The sequence below is a fragment of the Artemia sp. Qi Xiang Cuo genome, chromosome 14 (assembly GCF_049724085.1).
Source record: "Artemia sp. Qi Xiang Cuo chromosome 14, ASM4972408v1, whole genome shotgun sequence".
Taxonomy (NCBI): domain Eukaryota; kingdom Metazoa; phylum Arthropoda; class Branchiopoda; order Anostraca; family Artemiidae; genus Artemia; species Artemia sp. Qi Xiang Cuo.
Window position 1 is genome coordinate 12,838,658 of NC_142807.1, and position 18,650 is coordinate 12,857,307.

Consider the following 18,650-nt stretch of genomic DNA (forward strand, 5'->3'; position numbering starts at 1 on the left):
AGAAGAAGAAAAGTTCAACTTCGATTCTGAATTTTCTCAATGAAAATGAAATATGTTATTGATCAATTCTATTTTCCTAAAATAATATAAAATTTTACACTTCAGTTCAGGTTTTTCTCAAAGAGATGAAAAAATTTAAAATACTGTTCCAAATTTTTCTTACAAGATAGAAAAGTTCAAGTTCTCATCTTAGTTTTAGCAAAGAACATAATTCAATTCCAGTTTCTCCAGAGAAAATAAAAAGCTTCCATAGACTATTTCCAACGAAGATTAAAAGTTTCACTCTAATTCTAAATTTTTTCAAATTCAAGTCTGACCTGTCTCTAAGAGATGAAAAAATTTAAAGTGCAGTTCTAAATTTTTCAGTAGAGGATAGGAAAATTTATACTATGATTGTGATTATTTTCCGTGAAGATGAAAATTTTCACTTTAATTCAAAATATTCTTAAATTAAGTTATAACTTTTCACATAGAGATGAAAAAAATTAAATTTTTGTTCCAAATATTTCATTGAAGATAGTAAAAGTTATACATTGATCGTGAATATTCAATTTCTCTTCTGAATTTTACCAAATAACATAATTCAATTCTAATTTCTCCGTAGAAAATAAAAAGCTAATTAAACTAGAACTCTAACAAAAAAAGCGGCGCATTCCTGCGGCGCATCCCTGCGGTACATTCCTGAGGTGCATCCCTGCTGTACATCCCTGCGGCGCATCCCCTGTGGCACATCCCCTGCGGCGCATCCCTGCGGCGCGTACCTCGACCCGTGGCGCATCCCCCTGCGGCGCATTCCTGGCCCGCGGCGCTTCTCGGGCCCGGGGGACCTTTGAGGACCGGCGGGAGGGCCTCTGGGGTCCGGGGTGCCCTTTGAGGGTCCGGGGGCCCTTGGAGGACCAGAGGAGGGCCTTTGAGGGTCTGAGGTGGGCGTTGGGGGGCTGGGGCTCTTTGGGAGCTTGGGGGGTCCTTTGAGGACCGGGGGCTTCCTTCGGGGTTGGGGTGGTGGATCGGAACCCTTTGGGGTTGGGGTAGGAGGATTGGAACCCTTTGGGGTTGGGTTAGAGGACCTCACAACACTGTTCAAATGAAACTTGTGTATTATAACGACCACAGAGTTTCACCATTAAATTCTCTTCTAAAATCTCTTCAAAAATCATCTTTTAAAATGTCTCTAACTGTTTCGCCGAAATAGTTCCATAACCTGTCTAAAACAGTTTCGCCCAAATAATCCCTAAACGTAATTTCAGCGTGTTCCTTTTGTTTTTGGCATCTCTGCGCTAATGCATTTCAAATTAATAAGAAACCTGATTCCCGCGCTAAAACAATTCATCGCTAAGATTTTTTTTTGGAGAATTGTTTCCATGGCCTTTGGCTATTAATATCCTTTGGAGTTCGACCAAAAGAGTTGTTTCCGAGGCAATGACATTAATGACTTGGATCTATTCCCGGAGAATCGTTTCTAGGCGAAAATTTTTAAAGTCTGACAGATGATGTCATTGGTTGATTGATCTGTCAAGAAAGGGGAATTAATGTGTTGTTTCTAAGGGGAATTATTGATTCACGATAGGTGAATTGAGGTCGACAGCACAGGTGTTCCAAGATCGATGTTGTTGTTGTTGTAAGTGCACGCTCTCAGCGAATGTCAAGGTCGATGTTGTTGTTGTTGACACACTTTGATTACGCAATCAATTTAGGTCATTGACCCCATTAACCACGTGTTCTCCCTAATGACTCTATGCCCATATTTGGTGTACGTACGGGACTGACATTACCACGTGTTCTCCCTAATGACTCTATGCCCATATTTGGGGTGCAAAAAAGTTTTAGGTGGCAGCAGGGGTGAGCAATGGGGCTGGTACCCCCCCATTCTACTAACGTATTCTGCTTGCAAGAACATTTTTTGACGAGTCGTAGTTTAGGCCTTCTGAAAATTGACAATAATTTTACTATACGACGACGCTTTCTATAAAAACCTTACATGCACCCAAGGCATAACTTACAACTCATGCCCTGAGGGCTATGGGGGAGTGTCCTCCTCAAAAACATAATTTCTATCTTGAAATTCACAACACTGAACAAAATGGCTATCTAAAAATTTTGATTGGATGTTATTGGGGAAAAGGTGGGCGAGGGGGGGGGCTAGTTGCCCTCAAATCACTTTCGACTATTAAAAAGGGCACTAGACCATTGAATTTCAAATCGAATTAGCTCTTTTTCAAGTTTCTACGATAAAGATTTCAATAAAAACTTATATGCCCCCCAGGGCATAACTTATAACCTTAGCAATGAAGTCTGTGGGGGGAGTGTCCTGCTCAAAGGTATAATTTTCTGAATTTTAACTACGTTGAACAAAAAGGCTATCTCAAAATTTTGATTGGATGTGTTTGGGGAAATGGTGGGTGTGGAAGGGGTGTTGGTTGCCTTCCAATTACTTTCGACTATTAAAAAGGGCATTAGCCATTTCAATTTCTAATCGAATGAGCCCTTTTTGAAGTTTCTAAAAACTTTATATGCCCCCAGGCCATAACTTACAAACCTTATTCTGAGGCTTTTGAGGGGGTTGTCATCCTCAAGGATCTAATTTACAGAACTTAAAACTACGTTGAATAAAATGGCTATGTCAAAATTTTGGTTGGATGTGTTTGGGGAAAAGGTGGGCGTGAAACGGGGGTACGAAGTGCTCTGGTTTAAACAACAACATTAACAAAAAAAAATCACTAATCACTTTTGACTATTAAAAAGGGCACTAGCCATTTCAATTTCCAATCGAATGAGCCTTTTTTGAAGTTTCTACGACAACACTTTCTGTAAAAATCTTATATGCCCCAGGGTATAGCTTACAACCCTTTCCTCGAGGGTTGTGGGAGGGATTAGTTGCCCTCCAATCACTTTCGACTATTAAAAAGGGTAGTAGCCCTTTGAATTCCCAATCGAATGAGCTTTTTTTGAAGTTTTTACGACAACGCCTTCTATAAAAACCTTATATGCCCCCAGGGCATAACTTTAAACTTGCCCCGAAGGTTGTAGGGGAGTATCCTCCCCAAAAAGATATTTTCTATCTGGAAATCAACTACGCTGAACAAAATGGCTATCTCAAACTTGTGATTGTATGTTTTTGGGGGAATGATGGGCGTGGGGGGCTAGTTACACTCCAATCACTTTCGACTATTAAAAAGGGCACTAGCCACTCAAATTTCCAATCGAATGAGCCCTTTTCGAACTTCCTACGACAACTCCTTCGATACGAAGTGCCCAGGTATGGAGAAGAAAAAATAAATAATACATTGTCCCCACATCATTCTTTACCTAGGCAGTGCTATCGCCCTGCCTATGATAAAGTCTCACTGTTTTATGTCTTTGTATTTTCTTAGGTAATTAAAAACTCAGCTTTTGTGTCCATATTTTAAGGAAATTTAAGGATGTACCAGTAATATATCAGGAACAGGCAATAGCCTTAAGTTGAAACTTTCAGGGTATGTTGAGACAGATTTTCAACTAACACGAAGACACTGTGTGCATACTACTACTATTAATACTGTTACTACGATTACCGCTACTAGTGAGAATAATGGTATTAACGTGAAATATTCAGGGAATGTTTAGAGGGGTGTTTCTAATAAATCAAAACGCATTATATGCATAAAGATTTTCAAAAGGGCATACAAAAAATATCTTAGGTGCGGCTTAGAGAATTAGCTTGACACTTTCAGGGCATGTTGAGGGGACATTGAACTAAAAACCAGGCACTATGTACATTTTACCAATATTGCTACAGCTACGACTGCTACTTCTATTGAGGTTAAGGGGGTATTTGGGCAAACTTCCAGGGAATCTTTAGGGGGATGTTGAACTAAATCAAAACTTACTATATGCATTCAGGTTGCTAAAAGGATGTACGAGTGTTTCACAGGAACAACAAAGTATTAAGTTGAAACTTTCAGGGCGTGTTGAGAGGGATAATGTTGGACTAACCAAAAGTGACTCTGTTAATACTGCTACTACTATTATAGATACTACTTCTACTATTACAAGATAGATTTGAGTCTTAAAGCATAAACAGGAAATCAACAAGATGGTAATAGGAAGGGACTGAGGGAGGAGGGTCAGACTAACCTCCCGAAACAAATAAAACTAGACAAACCCATTTTTCAGAAGTTTCTATCTCACCCTTTGTGCGCAAGCATTTTCTGAGCATAATCAAGAATGTAATAAAGTACCGTTCTTTTTAATCCCTTGAGCGATCAAACTTTCTTTTAAAGGATAAAGGACAAACTTATTTCCAAAATACCTCTAAGAATTTCTTCAAAAATTGACATTATGCAAGCCATACGGTGACTTGTCGATAGCTCATCTTTCTATAGAACTCTACCCAAAAACTGTCAGTTTACCAGGACTCTGGCAGTTATTACTCTAGAGTATTACTATAGACAATGTGCTTCTCTTTTATGTTTTTGGATTTTACTTTCTAGGGAGTCATTTTCTTTTGACTTCTATCTAGTTGTGTAATGTTGAATAAAAAAAAGTAATAACTCTTAAGGCCTGTTGTATACCTTCAAAATCATTTCAATACTGGCTTGTCTAGGAAAAATTGGACAAAGAAAAGTACAGTGAAAAGTATCTTTCGGTTTAAAATGAAGTTTATTGATTTGGAATCCTTATTATTTTTTGAAGCAGAGACAGCTTCTTCGAATGAAAAAAAAATAATTAAGTACCCAGGACATCCCCAACAAAGTTAACAATCTCAAAAACATTAACAACCTGATGATTCCCAAAGAGCAGACAGATTTAATATTTACAATGAATTCTGGAGATCTAAAAGGTACATTTGAAAACACATTGTTCTATAGCTTTACAGAGGTCCTAGAAACAGTTGGAATAAAACTTGAAAACCCATTGAAAACTACAGAGACTTTGCAGAAAAAGTAAGTAAAAGTTCCCTTTTTCGTCTCTAAGTCATTGGACTTCTCGATGAAAGATTAAAAAATAGTTGTGTTTTTGCTTAGCTGCGGACCTTGGTCTTAGCTCGAGGGAGCTGGGCCTAAAAAGATCTTAACCCGTGCCACAAAACCTGAAAACTTTCCTGTAATTGATTTTGCGCCATTTGCAAATAGCAGATCTTCTGGAACAATGTTTGTAAAATATTACTGTCTAAATACTTTTCTAAAATCTTCTCAGTGCGCAAGTTCAGTGGTAAAAAATAGCGATGCCAGGGAGCTACGCAAATGACCCATGTGGATCCCATTTTCCACCCCGTAGGAACACCCGAACACGAAAGTTTGGCGTATAACAAGAAGGAACACGGTAAAAGCAATGGGAGAGCAAACGATCAAATGGGAATGTAAAAGTCTACTAGAATTCTGATGACTTCAGCGTCCTAGATAAAAATGTTAGCACAATGAATACATTTTTAGAGGTTTTGCGAGTTCAGGGTGCAAGAATAGGTTTGAACATTAATGTTAAGAAGACTACGACACTTAGACTAGAAATTAATGAAGGTGAAGAGGTGATTTTGTGGGACGAGAAAATCTTTCAAATAGATAGCTTCACTTACCTGGGCTGCTATTACAGGTTTTAATCAGCTTAAATTTAACACGTTTAGTCAGAAACAATTATACCCGGAAGATACAAAGTTCTAGTTCAATTTTTTAATTTTCTCAACGAAGTGAAGAAAAGTTCAAGTTCTATTCTGAATTTTCTCAATGAAAAAGAAATTAGTTATTGATCATTTCTATTTTTCCAAATAATATAAAAAATTTTCCACTTCAGTTCAGATCTGTCTCAAAGGGATGAACAAATTTTTAAAACTGTTCCAAATTTTTCATAGAAGATAGAAAAGTTCAAGTTCTGTTCTGAATTTTCTCAATGAAAAAGAAATTAGTTATTGATCAATTCTTTTTTTCCAAATAATATAAAAATTTTCCACTTCAGTTCAGATCTGTCTCAAAGAGATGAAAAATTTAAAATACTGTTCCAATTTTTTCACAGAATACAAAAAGTTCAAAATCTCTTCTGAGTTTTACCAAAGAACACAATTCCATTCTAATCTCACCAGAGAAAATAAAAATCTTCCACTTCAGTTCTTTATTTCACAAATTCATAAAAAAATTTAAAGTTCTATTCTAAATTTTTCGGTGGAAGATAGAGAAAGTAATATCATAGTTGTGAATATTTTCCCGGGAGATAAAAAGTTCTACTTCAATTTTAGATTTTCTCAACGAAGTGAAGAAAAGTTCAACTTCTCTTCTGAATTTTCTCTATGGAAAAAAAATAAGTTATTGATTAACTCTATTTTTCTAGGGAAAATAAAAATTTTCCACTTCAGTTCTTTATTCCACAAAGACATAAAGAAATTTAAAGTTCTTTTCTAAATTTTTAGATGGAAGATAGAAAAAGTAATACTAAGATAGTGATTATTTTCCATGAAGATCAAAAGTTTCACTTTATTTCTAATTTTTCTTAGATAGCTATTATAAATATATTCTATTTTCTTAGATGCCAAGCTATCTCTGGAAACAAAGAAAACAAGAAAAAAACAAAAAAATATCCCGTTTAGGCAGAATATTGTAGTAGCTGCCACTTTTCTTGATTTTCAAGCCAATATATTTCCCTTGCTGTTCAAGCCAAGGGACAGAACTTTTACTATACAGGGGTTTCGGACAAGGCGGTTCTAATGGTGTACTTTTTGTTTTGATCTGATTTTTTTTAGGAGTTAGGGGTTTTTATATTTCTTAGCATTGGACGTGATCATCTCTTACTAGGTTGCTAGCTACCGCTGCAACCCGGATTCCTAGCTACCGCTGCAACCCGAATTAGAGCTATGACGTGAATAGAAAAAAACGAAATTATATTGTTGTTTCTGAAGACGTCATGAAATAATACCATTGCGCCATGGTCGTGAAATAAAATCATTACGCCGTGACGTCATAATTACTATATAAGAAACGTCAAAACTGTAAATGGTCTCATTCATGAAATATCCGATTAATGAATTTTATTATGTTAAAGAACGAATTATAAACCTAGTTAGCTGTCTGATTATTTGAGGATGGTCTCTTACTATTCCAAAGAAGAAAAAACCGTAGGCTTTTTCCTGTTTGTAATTTATAATCCGGGTGTAAGCGGTAGTTCTGTGTTGCAGCGGTAGCTAGCAACCTAGTAAGAGACGATCACGTCCAATGTTAAGAAATATAAAAACCCATAGTTCCTAACAAAGGAGTCAGATCAAAACAAAAAGTACACCATTAGAACCGCCTTGTCCGAAACCCTTATATAGGAAATTTTCTGTCCCTTGGCTTGAACAGCAAGGGAAATATATTGGCTTGAAAATCAACAAAAGTGGCAGCTACTACAGCATTCTGCCTAAACGACATTTTTTTCTCTGTTTTTCTTTTCCACAGATACCTAGGCACTGGAACATCGTAGAGAGTTGTTCAATAGCTCATTTTAAAGGAAATTAATTGGGTTAAAAACCTTTTGTAACTAAAATAAATTATTTCTAAAAGAGAATAAATTTTTCCACCAAAAACTGCATTTTTGATGTCTTTTCACACTGCAGTCTTTCAAACATAATCGTATACCAGCGGTAAGATTTGAACCCACGCCTCCGAAGAGACTGGTGGCTAACACCAGTGCCTTGGACCACTCGGCCAGGCTGCCTCTCATAAATTACTATATATGTGAATCTGGGTTGCAGCAGTAGCTAGCAATCTAGTAAGAGACGATCAGTCCAATGATAAGAAATATAACAAAACTCCTAAAAATACAGTCAGATCAAAACAAAAGTATATCATTAGAATTACCTTGTCTGAAACCCTACTAGATAAATAATGAATGTCGTCATAGTTTTATATTAGAGCTATGACATGAATAGAAAAACACGAAATTATATTGTTGTTTCTGAAGACGTCATGAAATAATATCATTGCGCTATGACGTCATTATGAAATAAAATCATTACGCCGTGACGTCATAATTACTATATAAGAAGCGTCAGAACTGTAAATGTTCTCATTCATAATTACATAATGGTTTCAATCAAGCAAGCTGCACGCAAGTTAAAAAAAACAGTACTACACAAACAACAGAGATAGTATCTTGAAAAGAGAAAAGCAAAGGTATTCAACCGACCAGGCGTATCGAGAAGTAAAAATTGAGACAACCAAACGAAAGATCAAGGAGCGTTATCAAAATGATAAACTTTATAGAGAAGCAACAATTGAGCAGTCTAGACAAAAGAGCAAGGAACGGTAAGATAATGATAAAGATTACAGAGAAGCAACAATTGAGCAGGCTAGACAAAAGAGCAAGGAATGGTATGATAATGATGAAGATTACCGAAACAAACATAAGAAAAAAGTTGCTACCAGAATAATGGGTAGATACTGGGGTGACAAAAGCTATAATGAAAAAATTAAATTCTCTGCGAGGTTGTACCGAAGAACGCATAAGGACAAAGGGAAAAATTACATTCAGAAATACAAGAAGATGGCAAAAATGCAGGCTGATCTTCGTAAATTGAGAAATATTTTACGCATGTTTTATCAAGATCACGAAAAGTATTCAAAATTACAGATTAAAATTCTCTTTGAAAGAGCGGATGCTGTTGAAAAGTCGGCTAGAAATGCTTTGGCAAAGCTTCATAGTAATATCCAAAAGAAATGTTGTCAGTTTAATAAAAAGCTTCCAAGGTATGGATGGGCAACTGCGGAACATTTTATAGATGCAATGGAAAATGTTCGACAACACAGTGAATATACGGAGGTGTACTTCTTTGAAAATTCGTATATTAATTTTGGAAGGAGCAGTTGCAGTTTATGTAGCAGCAATAAAAATATATATACAAGCATACCTATCAACAGCGAAGGAAAAGCAATGTTTTTCAATTATGGCGAAAACGAGCCTGTTAGGGTTATTAGTATATGTGTTTGTAAGACTAATGATTTAGAACAAATTCCTGGAACACCGACTCAAGAAAAAAGCATTTCTAACTGTGTTTTAAACAGTTCTTTTAGTTCTACTGAATATTTGGCAAAAAATTCTCTGTGTAGTAGAAGAAACTGTCCTGAAAAGTACGAGACAACTATTGAAAAATGCTCTGAATCTAGATCTGACAAGGAAATTATGATGGCTGAAGTCACCTATAACAATCTCAGTAAACATTCAAAACCAAAAATTGGGCAGCAGGTTACTTGGCAATGTCACCCTGATATCTGCAAGCTCTATCCGGAGGATATTGAATTATGTCAAATTCTTTTTGATATCCTTGAAAATAATGTAGCATTAAAATATTCAACTGACAAAGTGGTTAATTTCAACCTTGGCGGCTTGGATTATTGTGAAATCAATTACAGGGACACAAGAAAGCATGGGCATTCGTTATACTGTAGCCCAAATGAGGGATGTCAGAGCTATTTGCGTTCTCTAAGGGCACTAGCTCCACATTTTCCTGTCTTGAACTGTTTCATTAATAGCGTATATAAGGCAGTATCAAAACGTAAGATTATACAACATATTAATCTACTAAAAGTCGAGGGCTCGTACAAGGAACTAAGTCATTATATAGAAGAAGTGTCAAGTAGACTCTGTCGTAATAATAGTCAAGACTTCATCTACGGTTATAGCAATATTAGAGTTTCTGTGGATGAAAATACAATAATAAAATTATTTGGTGAGAGCTTTGATAAGGTAGCTAACATCAGGGATGTATACCCCACAATGCATTGTGACAGTTGTGAGCAGATAAAGACAAAATACCAATTGAAGAGTCTAAAATCCCTTTCAAATAAGAAAGGTTTTGATATAATGTTGGCCACGATTTTAGAACACCTTTAACAGGAAATACCCAAAGATGACAGAGAACAGCTAATTCATTGTACAGGTTGGAAAGAGGATGTCATATATTCATTCTCTGTCTGTGATTACTGTGCTGGGAAAATGTTGAAAAGTCAGGAGAATGTCCGATCAGTATTAATTAACCTTCATATAGACTGTGCACCGGAATGTATAAAGTGTTTAAATAATTTTGAAATGGCAATGATTTTATTTGTAATGCCTTGTCTTACGATCGTCAGATTAGGGCAGGTAACTGCATTGAAGAGACCTAGAACAGAACTTCTTGACGCTCTTAAGGGGAGAATAGTATATCTACCTGTTGATGTGCAAGCAAATGCAGATATACAGCCTGAAAAACTTCTTAACATTGATAGTTTTGTAGTCATTGTCAATGGTCAGCCTACTTACAACAAGAATGTTTGGACTGCACTAATAGATCTGAGAAAAGTCCATGGAGCACTGCTGTGGTTAAGAGAGAACAACCGTCTCTATAAAACAATACGTGCATACACCCTAGAAGATTTAAATAAAATACTTGAAGCACGTCTTGCTGAAAAAGCGGTTGGTGTTGATAATTTACCTGAAATACCGGAAGCTGCAATCCTTCAGAAACTGACAGAAAGTGCAAAATCTACATTGGTTGATAATTTTTCTGTCCAGCCTCTCAATTCAGCGGTTCCAAAAGACTTCATTGAAGATTTTAAGCAGATGAAAGATCTTGGTACTGACCAATTTCAAATCAAGAAACTAAAAGGTGTGAGCGAAGACTTATTTCAGGAAGAACTTGATCTAAAAGTGTTTCAAAATCTTTTCCCTAAAGGCAAATATGGCTTGCGTGACAAGGCAAGACCATTTCGGATTAGGAATGCAGAATATTTTAAATCAAGGCTTCTTAGCAAACTGTTTTAAACTTGTAGCAGACATACTAAGTTTCGTCTTGACAAACAGTTTCTTTTTCACAGCTTCCAATTGCAAGAATTCTCTTACATGTGTAATAGCGTCGGTCATATGTTGCGGACTGTGAAACCAAATCAAAATGCTCGTCAATTTATAGACAGGCTTCATACCCGTGATGGAGAGATGGAAGCGACTTTGTTTTCTGTTCGATCAAAAATCAGAGGATCTCAGCAGTATTTTCAATCTCTTTCCTATAAAGTAAAGTCAATGATTGAACAATTGGGTCCACCTACTTTGTTTCTGACAGTTTCAAGGGCTGAGTGGTACTCTCCTGAATTTATTGACTATTTACGGACTGTCCATAAGAACTTACCTGGTGTGGCAAAAATGACCCCTGCAGAGTTGACGTGTCTAGATCCAATTGCAGTTTCCATGCACTTTGACAAAAAATGGACACCTATATTTAATGAGCTGATTTGTTCAAAGACAAATCCTTTGTTTGGTAAAATTAAGGATCATTTCTGGCGTATCGAGTATCAGAAACGAGGTGCGCCTCATGTACATTGTGTATATGATGCTCCTATTATTGGGAAATCAACAGCGTCTGAAGTGATTCAGTATATCAATAGTATTATAACTTGTGAAATACCAAATAGATTGACTAGTCCAATTTACAGTAAAGAACGATCGCTCATGCATAGTAACTGATATATGGTGGTTCCAGGGGTAGTTGCTTGTGGTTCGTCTCTTACTATTTCAAAGAAGAAAAAGCCGTAGGCTTTTTCCTGTTTGTAATGATATAGCATAAAACGAATTCCAAGTTGTAACTGACGTCATCCTGGTTGTTATAGCAAATTACAGTAAAGAACGAACCTCCAGCACATAGTAACTAAATTTACATAAAGGATCGATATGTTTAAAGTAAAGAACTAATAGAAAAATTATCCGGGTTGTTACAATAAGGAACGAACTGAACCCATAGTAACTTAAGTATTAAATCAAACAGTTTGTGGTCATAATAAAGAGCTGTGTAATGGCTCATTTTAAAGGAAACTGCTGTATATAGAAGCCTTTTGTAATTAACTAAATTAATTACTATTATAAAAAAAATTGTTATGATATGGTAAAGAACTAACTCTAGGCGATAGTAACTAATTTAATTTTGAAAAGAAAGAATTTCGGCAGAAACCCGATGAAATGAAGCATAAGTAAGCTTCATTTCATAAGAACCGTTCACCGGAATTTGAACTCGGATCCCAGGATTCAAAGTCTTAAGTGCTAACCACTATACCAAGAAACGCTCATATAAGACAGAATTTTAACGGTATATGATAACTTAAAGACCGATATAGTAAAGAACGGACTGAATTACATTAAAGAACAAACTTTATCAAATCTTACCAGCGGTAGGATTTGAACCCACGCCTCCGAAGAGATTGATGGCTAACACCAGCGCCTTGGACCACTCGGCCAGGCTGCCTCTCATAACTATATATGTGAATCCGGGTTGCAGCAGTAGCTAGTAACCTAGTAAGAGACGATCAGGCCAATGCTAAGAAATATAAAAACCCAGAACTCCTAAAAATAGTGTCAGATCAAAACAAAAGTACATCATTAGAACTACCTTGTCTGAAACCCTACTAGATAAATAATGAATGTCGTCATAGTTTTATATTAGAGCTATGACTTGGATAGAAATACACGACATGAAGTTGTTGTTTCTGAAGACGTCATGAAATATCATAACACCATGACGTCATGAAGTAAGAGACGATCACGTTCAATGTTATCCGGATTGCAGTGGTAGCTAGCAACCTAGTAGGAGACGATCCCGTCCAATGTTAAGAAATGTAAAAACCCATAGTTCCTGAAAAAGGAGTCAGATCAAAACAAAAAGTACACCATTATTACCGCCTTGTCCGAAACCCCTGTATAGTAAACTTTCAGTCCCTTGGCTTGAACAGCAAGGGAAATATATTGGCTTGAAAATCAAGAAAAGTGGCAGCTACTACAACATTCTGCCTAAACGGGATATTTTTTTCTTTTCTCTTTCTTTTCCACAGATAGCTTGGCACTGGAACATCGTAGAGGGTTGTTCAATAGCTCATTTTAAAGGAAATTAATTGGGTTAAAAACCTTTGGTAACTAAAATAAATTATTTCTAAAAGAGAATAGATTTTTCCACCAAAAACTGTATTTTTGATGTCTTTTCACACTGCAGTCTTTCAAACATAATCGTATACCAGCGGTAAGATTTGAACCCACGCCTCCGAAGAGACTGGTTGCTAACACCAGTGCCTTGGACCACTCGGCCAGGCTGCCTCTCATAATTTGGGTTGTATCAGTAGCTAGCAACCTAGTAAGAGACGATCAGTCCAATGCTAAGAAATATAAAAATCCAAAACTCCTAAAAATAGAGTTTTATCAAAACAAAATTACATCATTAGAACTACCTTGTCTGAAACCTTACTAGATAAATAATGAATGGCGTCATAGTTTTATATGAGAGCTATGACGTGAATAGAAAAACACGATATTATGTTGTGGTTTCTGAAGACGTCATGAAATATCATTGCACCATGTCGTCATGAAATAAAATCATTACGCCGTGACGTTATAATTACTCCTTAAGAACGACAAAGATGTAAATGGTCTCATTCGTGAATTACATAATGGTTTCAATCAAGCAAGCTGCACGCAAGTTAAAAAAAAGTACTACACAGACAACAGAGATAGTATCTTGAAAAGAGAAAAGCAAAGGTATTCAACCGACCAGGCGTATCGAGAAGTAAAAATTGAGAGAGAAAAACAAAACAGCAAGATGTGTTATCACAATGATGAAGATTATAGACATGCGAAAATTGAGACAGCCAAACAAAAGATCAAGGAACGTTATCACAATGATGAAGATTACCGAATCAAATATAAGAAAAAAGAAAAGCAAAGGTATTCAACCGACCAGGTATATCGAGAAGTAAAAATTGAGACAGCCAAACAAAACATCAAGGATCGTTACTGGGGTGACAAAAGCTATAATGAAAAAATTAAATTCTTTGCGAGGTTGTACCGAAGAACGCATAAGGACAAAGGGAAAAATTACATTCAGAAATACAAGAAGATGGCAAAAATGCAGGCTATTCTTTGTAAATTGAGAAACATTTTACGCATGTTTTATCGGGATCACGAAAAGTATTCAAAATTACAGATTAAAATTCTCTTTGAAAGAGCGGATGCTGTTGAAAAGTCGGATAGAAATGCTTTGGCAAAGCTTCATAGTAATATCCCAAAGAAATGTTGTCAGTTTAATGGAAAGCTTCCAAGGTATTATAGTAAAGAACAAACTTTAGCTTATACTAACTAAATCCGAGTTGCAGAGGTAGCTAGTAACCTAGAAAGAGACGATCATGTCCAACAGCAAAAAATAAAACAGCCCATTTCTCGTAAGACTAGTCAGATTACTAACAATAAAGAACGACAGCTAGCCCAAGTTAACTGAAACATAAATATGGATTATGTAATTTACATCAGTATCATGGCTGTAAAAATGGATGAAACCTAGTAAAGAACAAACCATTGCAGTAAAGAGCATCCAGGTTGCAGCGGTAGCTAGCAACCTAGTAAGAGACAATCACGTCCAATGTTAAGAAATATAAAAACCCATAGCTCCTAAAAAAGGAGTCAGACCAAAACAAAAAGTACGCCATTAGAACCACCTTGTCCAAAATCTCTGTATAGTAAACTTTCTGTCCCTTGGCTTGAACAGCAAGGGATATATATTGGCTTGAAAATCGAGAAAAGTGGCAGCTACTGCAACATTCTGCCTAAACGGGATATTTTTTTTCATTTTCTTGTTTTCCAGAGATAGCTTGGCACTGGAACATCGCAGAAAGTTGTTCAATGGCTCATTTTAAAGGAAATTAATTGGGTTAAAAATCTTTTGTAACTGAAATAAATTATTTCTAAGAGAGAATAATTTTTTCAATTATAAACTGCATTTTTGATATCTGTTCATACTACAGTCTTTCAAAGATATTTGATTTTTGTACATAAATCATAATCGTATACCAGCGGTAATCCGGGTTGCAGTGGTAGCTAGCAACCTAGTAAGAGACGATTACGCCCAATGTTAAGAAATATAAAAACCCTTAACTCCTAAAAAAAGAGTTAGGTCAAAACAAAAAGTACACCATTAGAACCGTCTTGTCCGAGACCTCTGTATTGGAAACTTTCTGTCCCTTGGCTTGAACAGCAAGGGAAATATATTGGCTTGCTAGGTTGCTAGGTTGAAATGTAACGTCTCTTGCTAGGTTGCTAGCTACCGCTGCAACCCGGATCTGGTGCCAAGGTATCTGTTGAATTACTAACCTATACTATAATTAAGTATAAAATTTAGTATAGGCAAGAGATCGTTCTTTATTGTAAAATTTTACTATTCAGGGGTTTCGGATAAGGCGGTTCTAATGGTGTACTTTTTGTTTTGATCTGAATTCTTTTTTAGGAGCTATGGGTTTTTATATTTCTTAACATTGGACCTGATCGTCTCTTACTAGGTTGCTAGCTACCGCTGCAACCCGGAAATTAAGTGGTGTATAAAATTTAGTATAGGCAAGAGGTTGTTCTTTATTATATTTTCAAGTCAATATATTTCCCTTGCTGTTCAAGCCAAGGGATAACATTGGACGTGATCGTCTCTTACTTCATGACGTCATGGTGTTATGATATTTCATGACGTCTTCAGAAACAACAACTTCGTGTCGTGTATTTTTATTCAAGTCATAGCTCTAATATAAATCTATGACGACATTTATTATTTATCTAGTAGGGTTTCAGACAAGATAGTTCTAATGATGTACTTTTGTTTTGATCTGACTCTATTTTTAGGAGTTTTGGGTTTTTATATTTCTTAGCATTGGACTGATCGTCTCTTACTAGGTTGCTAGCTACTGCTGCAACCCGGATTCACATATATATATATTTATGAGAGGCAGCCTGGCCGAGTGGTCCAAGGCACTGGTGTTAGCCACCTGTCTCTTCGGAGGCGTGGGTTCAAATCTTACCGCTGGTAAGATTTGATGAAGTTTGTTCTTTAATGTAATTCATTCCGTTCTTTACGATACTTACTAGGTTGCTAGCTACCGCTGCAAACCGGAATAACTACCGCTTAAACCCGGATTATAAATTACAAACAGGAAAAAGCCTACGGCTTTTTCTTCTTTGGAATAGTAAGAGACCATCCTCAAATAATCAGACAGCTAACTAGGTTTATAATTCGTTCTTTAACATAAAATTCATTATTCGGATATTTCATAAATGAGACCATTAACAGTTTTGACGTTTCTTATATAGTAATTATGACGTCACGGCGTAATGATTTTATTTCACGACCATGGCGCAATGGTATTATTTCATGACGTCTTCAGAAACAACAATATAATTTCGTGTTTTTCTATTCACGCCATAGCTCTAATCCGGGTTGCAGCGGTAGCTAGCAACCTAGTAAGAGACGATCACGTCCAATGCTAAGAAATATAAAAACCCCTAACTCCTAAAAAACAATCAGATCAAAACAAAAAGTACACCATTAGAACCGCCTTGTCCGAAACCCCTGTATTGTAAAAGTTCTGTCCCTTGGCTTGAACAGCAAGGGAAATATATTGGCTTGACAATCAAGAAAAGTGGCAGCTACTACAACATTCTGCCTAAACGGGATATTTTTTCTTTTTTTCTTTTTTTCCAGAGATAGCTTGGCACTGGAACATCGTAAAGAGTTGTTCAATGCCTCATTTTAAAGGAAATTAATTGGGTTAAAAATATATAGTAACTAAAATAAATTATCTCTAAAAGAGAATAAATTTTTCCACCAAAAACTGCATTTTTGATGTCTTTTCACACTGCAGTCTTTCAAACATAATCGTATACCAGCGGTAAGATTTGAACCCACTCCTCCGAAGAGACTGGTGGCTAACACCAGTGCCTTGGACCACTCGGCCAGGCTGCCTCTCATAAATAAATATATATGTGAATTTAGGTTGCAGCAGTAGCTAGCAACCTAGTAAGAGACGATCAGTCCAATGCTAAGAAATACAACAAAACTCCTAAAAATAGAGTCATATCAAAACAAAAGTACATCATTAGAACTACCTTATCTGAAACCCTACTAGATAAATAATGAATGTCATCATAGTTTTATATTACAGCTATGACGTGAATAGAAAAACACGAAATTATATTCTTGTTTCTGAAGTCGTCATGAAATAATACCATTGCGCCATGACGTCATGAAATAAAATCATTACGCCATGACGTCATAATTACTATATAAGAAAGTTCAAAACTGTAAATCGTCTCATTCGTGAATACATAATGGTTAGATCAAAGCAAGCAACACGCAAGTTGAAAAAACTGTACTATAAAAAAAACAGAGATAGTATCTCGAAAAGAAAAAAGCAAAGGTATTCAACCGACCAGGCGTATCGAGAAGACTATGTTTGAAAGATTGCAGTGTGAAAAGACATCAAAAATGCAGTTTTTGGTGGAGAAATTTATTCTCTTTTAGAAATAATTTATTTTAGTTACTATAGATTTTTAACCCAATTAATTTCCTTTAAAATGAGGCATTGAAAAACTCTCTACGATGTTCCAGTGCCAAGCTATCTCTGGAAACAAAGAAAAAAAGAAAAAAATATCCCGTTTAGGCAGAATATTGTAGTAACTACCACTTTTCTTGATTTTCAAGCCAATATATTTCCCTTGCTGTTCCAGCCAAGGGACAGAAAGTTTACTATACAGGGGTTTCGGACAAGGCGGTTCTAATGGTGTACTTTTTGTTTTGATCTGACTCCTTTTTTAGGAACTATGGGTTTTTATACTTCTTAACATTGGACGTGTTCGTCTCTTACTAGGTTGCTAGCTACCGCTGCAACCCGGATAGGTTGCTAGCTACCGCTGTAACCCGGATTACTGACATGGTTCAAATTGACTCTGGTATTTTTAGTTTTTATAGTACAGTGGCTATAGGATAGACATACCAGGATCAGCATAAAAATCCAATTCTCTTGACGTGTCTGTTGGTATCAAAATTCCGTCTTTTAGAGTTTCAGTTACTATTGAGATAAGTCACTCTTATTATACAGTTTGTTACCACCAACTATTTGATAACTCTTGACTGACAATAATTACGATAAAATATATCGATCTTTATAATATTTCCTATACAAGGGTCTCGGACAAGACGGTTGTAATGGTGTACTTTATGTTTTGATCTGACTCTTTTTTGGGAGTTATGGGCTTTTATATTTCTTAACATTGGACGTAATCGTCTCTTACTATGCTGCTAGCTACCGCTGCAACCCAGATACCGCTGCAAACCGGATTCCTATCTACCGCTGCAACCAAGATTGTTCTTTACTAGATTTCAGCCATCTCTACAGCCATGCTACTGATGGAAATTACATAATCTTTATTTATGTTACAGTTAACATGGGCTAGGTGTCGTTCTTTATTGTAAGCTATTGAAAAACTCTCTACGATGTCCCAGTGCAAAGCTATCTCTGGATACAAAGAAAAAAAGAAAAAAAATATCCCGTTTAGGCAGAATGTTGTAGTAGCTGCCACTTTTCTTGATTTTCAAGCCAATATATTTCCCTTGCTGTTCAAGCCAAGGGACAGAAAGTTTACTATACAGGGGTTTCTGACAAGGCGGTTCTAATGGTGTACTTTTTGTTTTGATCTGACTCCTTTTTTTAGGAACTATGGGTTTTTATATTTCTTAACATTGGACGTGATCGTCTCTTACTAGGTTGCTAGCTACCACTGCAACCCGGATAGGTTGCTAGCTACCGCTGTAACCCGGATTACTGACATGGTTCAAATTGACTCTGGTATATTTAGTTTTTATAGTACAGTGGCTATAGGATAAGCAT

The 18,650-nt window shown here is 36.2% G+C and overlaps 1 protein-coding gene across 1 annotated transcript in view; it reads right to left on the minus strand.

The window, feature by feature from the left end:
• The window catches only part of LOC148944149 (uncharacterized), a 79,767-nt gene that overhangs the window by 47,231 nt on the left and 13,886 nt on the right, over positions 1–18,650 (minus strand). Inside the window, 1 exon segment of the mRNA XM_089099841.1 lies at positions 11,414–11,432. Within this exon segment, the coding sequence (XP_088955967.1) occupies positions 11,414–11,432 (19 nt within the window).